Below are 7,562 nucleotides of genomic sequence, written 5' to 3' on the forward strand. Positions count from 1 at the left end.
TATGCATTGAATTTTGAAATAAGGCCAACTACCACGATTTATTTTTCAGTTTCAATTTTTTTATGGCCACATGTTTAATTTCGAATTAAAATTATTTCATAAATTCAAATAGTGAAATATAATATAAAATATAAATGAGTCCAAAATTTGACCGGGGACCTAAAATAGACGACGCGTGATTTCAATTCCCTCTCAAAAAAGGCAGAATAATAAATATTATTAAAAAAAAATACAGATACACAACAAAAAAATACTTTATATTACTCTAAATAAAATCTTAAAATAATGAAACTCGCAAATATATATATTCCGTCCTATTTTATATTATTTTCACGAAAATTTGGAAATTACGTAAAAGTACAAACAAAATTAAAAACCAAAAATTGAAACCCCTAGTAGTACCAAAACTCCATGCAACAACCCCAATCCACCGCCCTTCACCAACGAGCTTCCTCCGGTGGGGGATCCTATCGCCGGCGCAGGTGCCGGCGTAGGTGCCGGCGCATGTGTCGGCGCCGGAGCCTTACCTGCCGTCGGCGACTTACTCAACAACTGCAACGTGCTTTCCGAACCCAAATTGTCCGGCGCGAAAGCGTGCTTCGCCGGAACCCCATCGGTAACCGTCGCACCGACCTGCCACACCTGGTTCACGTCGGCACCACCTGCCGGCAACGCCAGCGTGGCGAATATCCTCATCACGCCGCTGGAATATTCCGCGCTCTTTCTCAGAACGCCGTACGAGATCGGCGACTCGACTACCGGACCGTACGAGGAGAGGTTGTACGTCTTCACGACGGCGGATCCATTGGCGTCCTTGAAGGCGATGAGCGCCTGCGAGCCCACCATGCCGGTGGCGGTCGGGTTGAGGGCCCACGCCACCCATCCGTCGGGGCTCGCCGGAGGAGCGACGAACGCGACGGATAAAGTCGGGTCGGGTTTCGCAGCCGGGTCGTAGGTCCAGTGGAGGTAGGCCTTTAGGGTTGGAAGATCCACGCAGTTTGCGAACTTGGCGGCGCTCCGGGAAAATGTCTGCGACGTGCAGGTGAGAGAAACGGCCGGCGAGATCAGCAGAGCCACGGCGGCGATCAGGAGGAGGAGAGTGGTGGTGGTGGCGGCCATGGTTAGTTGTCGGAGTGGTGGGGGAGAAAAGTGTGTGTTAATGAAGGGGGTTTATATAGAGATATGTGGTGGTGTATAAAGAAGATGAGGCTTGATATATTATTTTTTTTTACCCTACCAATTAATTAATATAAATATTGTGTCTATTTTTTGAAATAAATATAGTGAAAAAAATCGATACGTAATTATCATGTTACCATATATGTAAAGATTTTATGGAATGACTAACTAATATAAAAATAAATTTAATTACTATGTGACAAGTGACCTACTTCTCTTCTAATTATTGACTTCACTTTGCACTCACAAGTCACAAATATCAAGTCTTGTGGAAAACACGTGACAACATTTCATAGTGGGAAAATTTGCTAAAAAGTCCTTTCTATGTAATTTCATTGCTAATAAGGACGACAATTTTTTTATAAATTAATTAAAGTTTTTGTGTTGTTTCGTTCTACAAAAATAGGAAAAGACCTCCATATATACTCCATAGATAATATATATAGTGTAATGAAACAAATAAAGTATTTAAATTCATTATTTTTTTTGGATTAGAGTCACGTGATTGATCGGCTGGTTTTTGTGTGGGTTCCGATTGGGTAGTAGGATTGGTGGGGGTTTAAAATAAATAAAAAAATTATAAAAAAGAATATGTAATGAAAAGAAAAGATGCGTTTGAGTTTTAGTGAGTCACACATGGAAGGTGATAAGGTGAAAGATGAGAATTTGGAGTCATGTGATGTTTGCTCCTTAGCCGGAAAAATACAATTAATTTTGGTCCATTTGAAGGAATTGCAACTTGATTGACAACCTACCTCACATATCCAAACACTCCTATTCTATACTTATGCTTCATTACCATTATTATGCTATACTACAACATTGTGTCCTAATTACCAAGGTTATGGTGAAAGAATTTGAGAATTTGTTAGGGGGGCTTCGTCCTGAAATTATGAATGCCACAAACTAGGGGTGTAAATGAGTTGAGCCGGCTCGATACAAGCTCGAACTTGGACTCGAGTTTTTTGGAGTTCGAACTCGATCTTTCTGATGAACTTATTCTTAGTTGTTTATATTTTAATTAATCTTATATTATAATTTTGTATTAATAAAAGCCTAATGATATTAATATTTTTTTTTAAGAAAAATATCGCAAATTGAGTTCAGGCTCGAGCTCAGTTCAAAATATCAAATACAAAGAACTCGAGCACGTTAAATTGGACTCAAGCTCGAGCTCGGCTCGTAAAAATTTGTTTCAATCATTTTATGACAAATAGATTACTAAAAAATCACCGACACTCGCCATCAATAATGTTATAAGTGGATAACGAAATTGGGCTCGTGAGCGTTGGGACGAAGCATTTATTGTTGTTAGCCCAATTTCAATGTGGAAAATAAAAAACAAAAAAGTAATCGAATATCAAAATAATTTTTTTTAGGCCGTTGGGACGAAGCATTTATTGTTTTGGCCCAATTTCAATGTGGAAAAAATAAAACTAAAAAGAAATGGAATATGAAAATAAATCAAAGTGTGATAAATGCATTTCGTTATACTCTATTTTTTTACTATGATCAAAATAATTTTTTCGACTGTTAAAAAAAATTAAAAAATCACTATTTTATCTCTTTTCATTAATTTTATATATGTACAATTTAAAAATAATACAAAAATATAATATATATATATATATATATATATATATATATATATATATATATATATATATATATTTGGGCCAATATCCATCACCGATGTAGTGGGCTTGGGATTTTAATTCCCGGACCAAATTTATTTAGCCTACCAATCCATTAAAATATATCAAAAAGAAAAAAAAAACCCCAAATTATAGTTCGAGCAACGGCAATTACAGCCCTAGAGAGAGAGAGAGAGAGAGAGAGAGAGAGAGAGAGAAAGAGGTAAAAATGGCGTCGGGATGGGGAATAACGGGAAACAAGGGGCGATGCTATGATTTCTGGATGGATTTCAGCGAATGTATGTCACAGTGCCGCCAGCCTAAGGATTGCGGTCTCCTCCGTGAAGATTATTTCGAGTGTCTCAACCACTCTAAAGAGGTATTATTTCCTCTTTCATTATTCAATTTCTATATTTATTTTTTTCGATCCATTAATTGAAAAACAAAAAAATGGTGGGATGGTGTTTGATAGTTGTTGAAAATTTAGCTTTTGTTTTTGTAATTTTCAATTGTTGAATTTTGCGTTAAAATGTGATGATTATTAGCCGGTTGATTGGTAATAAATGGATTACACCTCTGAGATTAGTGAAGTTGATTACTTTCTTGTGTTCCTTTAGTGATTAAGTTTGATCCTGGCTAAGTAATTGTAAATTTGAACCATATTTAGATGAAATTTTGAGAAGTCAATGCCATTGGTTAGAGAATGCACCGTTTGTAATTGCACGTATTATGGGCTGATCGGTTGTTAGAGGACAAAATGGAAATTGCTCTTTTACTCCATGTTTAATGATATAGTTTGAAAGTTTTGTTGTTAAGAGTATTGTGGTATAGATTTACTGCTCTAACCTGTATTATTCAAGATTGATTGGAAGCTATTTCAAGCTAGCTTATTGTTGTTTCGAAATGTGTGTGTTGTTGTTTCAGTTTATTATTTCGGTTTGATATAGATGCTACGCCGGGTGTGAACTGGATAATATCGCACTATACACGTGTATATATATATATATACAGACGAGTTCAATTCAGTATAACTCAGGTGCATTTCAGCATATTTAGTATGGCATAAACAGAGTATGTGAGATCCAAATGTTATCTCTTCTTCAATTGTTGTTTAGATTCTCTGTCCTGAATATAGAGTCGAAGACTGTGTTCTTTGGGATATGGGAATAAATGTCGTGATTCAAGACGAACACTTCTTGATTTTTTTTATTCTTAAAACTGAAATATCCATGTGTACAACTCATTTAGCTTTGGCAAAGATCATACGAAACTTTTAGATACTTATGAATATAGATATCTTTCGATGTGTGGATTAGGTGTTAATGATTTATGTTCGTTTTTTAAAAACTCTTTTACGTATTAAGTTTTTATATAGCAATCAAATTTCCTTAATTTGATAGTAATTGAATTTGTTGCAGTTCCAAAGAAGGAATCGAGTGTACAAGGAGGAGCAGCGTCAACTGAGAGCAGCTGCAGAGAAGGCTAAGGGAGGTGGGGTTGATGTTCATCACTGAAAACGGAAAAGAATCGTTAACTTTGGACTGGGATTTAGTCGACTTTATTCGACCTTTCTTGAAAATAAAAAATGTATGTATCTGCATTTTGTGGAATCTCTCAAGTACAACAACATAGTTTTTATTTCACATCTTGAGAATTGGAATTCTTGCTGCAAAATCAATGAGATGTTGTGTGTTTCCTTGTGTTTTGAATTGGCATTTAAGCAGTCTTTTGGTTGTTCACTATGTGAATCTTATGATTCCTTTTTCTTTTTTTTTTTTTTCTTTTTTTTTTAAATTTCTTTTAAAGATCGCAATAAAGTTAATAAAAATGATTAAATTATACCGAATAGCAAAGAAAATGCAAAAAAAAAAACATATTGGATTGTGTATTTAATAGGATTACATAGTATAAACTTATTATGTTTATATCTTTTGCTGATTCATATATAATATTACTAAATAATATATCTAATATTCGTTTTTTGCATGAATATATATATTCTTATTAAATTAATCATAAATGATAAAATCATAACCGCCCAAAATTGGATCATTCTTATTTTATAATAACATACAAGCCCTAATTGGATGATTAAATCACAACGGCCCAAAATTAATACCCAAATATAAAATAAGAATAAAACCCTCATTTTCGTCTCCTCGCAGAGTATTGTGCCAACAAGGAGGAGGAGGAGAAGCCGTAGCTGCCGCATCGCCGTCGTACCTCCACCAGGTTTGGAATCGAATCGCTTCGCATCAGTCTGTAGATTCTGCTCAGTAGTTAAAATCACCTGATTTTCCTTCAATTTTCTGCGTCTGCATGCAGTTTTCTACGTTTATTAACAATTTTATACTAGTGTTAATTTTACAGTTCACTTTTATCACTTAATTCGGTTTATTTACTGTCTGAATGTGAAATCGATTTCATGCTGTCAATTTTTTATCTGACGATGATAATAAAAATAGCTAAATGTATGTCTGTAGGAGCTATTTTCCGTTGAATTTTGGCAAATTGTTACGATATTAAGCTATGAATCTTTACAGTAGTTGTATTTTGGAAATTGAGCGATTTTGATGTGTTTTTAATGAATTATGTATTTGTTTAATTTTGTTGATTAGAAATTCGATGACAGAGTGATGGAAATGCTTGATGTTGTGGTTGAGTATCTCACGTAATGTATAACGGTAGTAATTTTTTTTTAATAAATTGTAGAAGCCATGGCTGTACCTTTGTTGAACAAGAAGATTATCAAAAAGCGTGTGACAAAGTTCACGAGGCACCAAAGCGATCGATTCGTCTCTGTAAAGGTTTGTACCTCCTACATTTTTCCGATTTGTGTTACGCTAAACAGAGTTTGTACCCTTTTCTTGAGATTTATACCTAACAAACTCGCTAAGAAACGTGCAAATTGCCTATAATTCTAGTATTAAGACATTTGTTTTGGACTTTTAAGCTCTGTTTGGTTCATGGATTCTGAAATAAAGGAAAATGAAAATGCCAAAGCAAATGACAATGAATTTGAAAATCACTAGTGTATTTGGTTCCTAAGGAGAATGGCGATAAAATTGATTTTAGTCACAAAAATATATTTTCACTTTTTTCCGCAAATCATTTGACCTCCTAACTAAACAGAGTTCTTTAGTATTTTCCTTGATCCAAACACAGCCTTAGCATGTAGCTTTTTGTTCGTCTTGGTGCAGGCTAATTGGCGCAGGCCCAAGGGTATTGATTCCCGTGTAAGGAGAAAGTTCAAAGGATGCACTCTTATGCCCAACATTGGTTACGGTTCAGACAAGAAAACGCGTCATTTTCTTCCCAACGGATTTAAGAAGTTTCTTGTCCACAATGTTGAAGAGCTCGAAGTTCTTATGATGCACAATAGGTTTGCTTCATTTCTTCGTAATTTTTTAATCCAATTCTTTTATTAACAACACTGAGTTGGAGTTGAATATTTTTATTTATACGTAAAATATCAGGAAATATTGTGCTGAAATAGCACATAGTATTTCTACCAAGAAAAGGAAGGATATTGTCGAGAGGGCTGCACAGCTGGATGTTGCTGTAACTAACAAATTAGCTAGGTTACGAAGCCAGGAAGACGAGTAAGTTCTTTATTACCTATTCTTTTTAGATGTTAATTTAGATAGCAATCAGAAGACTGAAAAGACAAATTTTTTGGACGTAAAAATGTTTTGGGTTTAGATTTACTATTTTAATTTGGATATGCGATAAAAAAATTGGTCTATGGTTCCGATTTTGCTATAGCTGTTTTTTATTTTAATGCCGTTTTCGAAGACAGAATCTTCTTTTTTTCGATTGAATTCAAATAGATTTACTTAGTTGAAAAGAACTACTATACGATGCATGAAATTTTCTGACCTAATTATCTTCAACTGTGATCTGATTGAATATCTTTGAACTTTATATTATGTTGAAATTTGAATTCGATATTTTCACAATCTATTAGAGTTTGGTGTGGAATTTTAGTAAGGTAAAAAAAAAAAGGTATTTACTGCACAAGTAATTTAAAATAAATGATTTGTTATGTCTAACACAATTTTTCAAAATAAATTACTAACATCGCCTAAAAGCTTCTCCAATCGAATGGAACGGTCTTTCTCGGAAGTTTCCCCTCCCTCTCCCTATTTCCGTCTAATCTCGCCAAAAATTATTTTCTCACCCTCTCTCACTCAACAATAGTAGTAACTAGTAATAATAAGAATAATAGAAAACATAACAACAACAATATTACTCAATATATATTTTATTTATTTTATCGTAGATAATATTCCAAAATTAAAGTTAATAAAATTCAAATTTAATAGTAGAGTCTATTTCTCCTACCGCTACAATGTGTGGCAAAGCCAGCATAGATTAGAGGGGGGCATGGCCCCCCTACCAATTTTTACCTCATAATTTGTTTAATGCAATTAGGTTTTCTCTGATTTAAAAGTCTAACTCCGCTAGTAAACAAAATTGGTCGATACTAAGAAAAACATTTGAAAAAAAAAAGAACAATTTTTAGTTTGATAAAGTCTATTAACAATGTAGAATTAAAAAAATAATATTATTGCCGGCAAAATGCAGGCTTTCTTGAATTTTTTTCTAAACATGAATAATTATTCTTCAACCTTTCATCATATTTTGGAGACACTATTATTGATTACATCATTTGACAAAATCACAAAAGACCAAATCAAACGATTAACATAACCTTGAATCAAGGCAAACCATACATATAATATATTT

General features: G+C 34.1%; 3 protein-coding genes across 3 annotated transcripts; 2 read left to right on the forward strand and 1 right to left on the reverse strand.

Moving 5' to 3' along the window:
• Positions 1-236: 236 nt before the first annotated feature.
• LOC105955956 (auxin-induced in root cultures protein 12) lies at positions 237-1,370 on the reverse strand. The gene has a single exon (XM_012979763.2). The coding sequence runs from the start codon at positions 1,117-1,119 to the stop codon at positions 370-372; it is 750 nt and encodes a 249-aa protein (XP_012835217.1). The 5' UTR covers positions 1,120-1,370; the 3' UTR covers positions 237-369.
• A 1,570-nt stretch (positions 1,371-2,940) lies between these two features.
• LOC105955957 (NADH dehydrogenase [ubiquinone] iron-sulfur protein 5-B) lies at positions 2,941-4,552 on the forward strand. Its single transcript, XM_012979764.2, has 2 exons — positions 2,941-3,192; positions 4,232-4,552. The coding sequence occupies exons 1-2, from the start codon at positions 3,043-3,045 to the stop codon at positions 4,325-4,327; spliced, it is 246 nt and encodes an 81-aa protein (XP_012835218.1). The 5' UTR covers positions 2,941-3,042; the 3' UTR covers positions 4,328-4,552.
• Positions 4,553-4,911: 359 nt separating this feature from the next.
• On the forward strand, positions 4,912-7,140 carry LOC105955958 (large ribosomal subunit protein eL32z). Its single transcript, XM_012979765.2, has 4 exons — positions 4,912-5,045; positions 5,526-5,620; positions 6,014-6,195; positions 6,290-7,140. The coding sequence occupies exons 2-4, from the start codon at positions 5,531-5,533 to the stop codon at positions 6,417-6,419; spliced, it is 402 nt and encodes a 133-aa protein (XP_012835219.1). The 5' UTR covers positions 4,912-5,045; positions 5,526-5,530; the 3' UTR covers positions 6,420-7,140.
• The last annotated feature ends 422 nt before the right edge of the window (positions 7,141-7,562 follow it).

This window comes from Erythranthe guttata, chromosome 4 (genome assembly GCF_056151865.1).
Source record: "Erythranthe guttata isolate IM_541 chromosome 4, IM_541, whole genome shotgun sequence".
NCBI classification, from domain to species: Eukaryota; Viridiplantae; Streptophyta; class Magnoliopsida; order Lamiales; family Phrymaceae; genus Erythranthe; species Erythranthe guttata.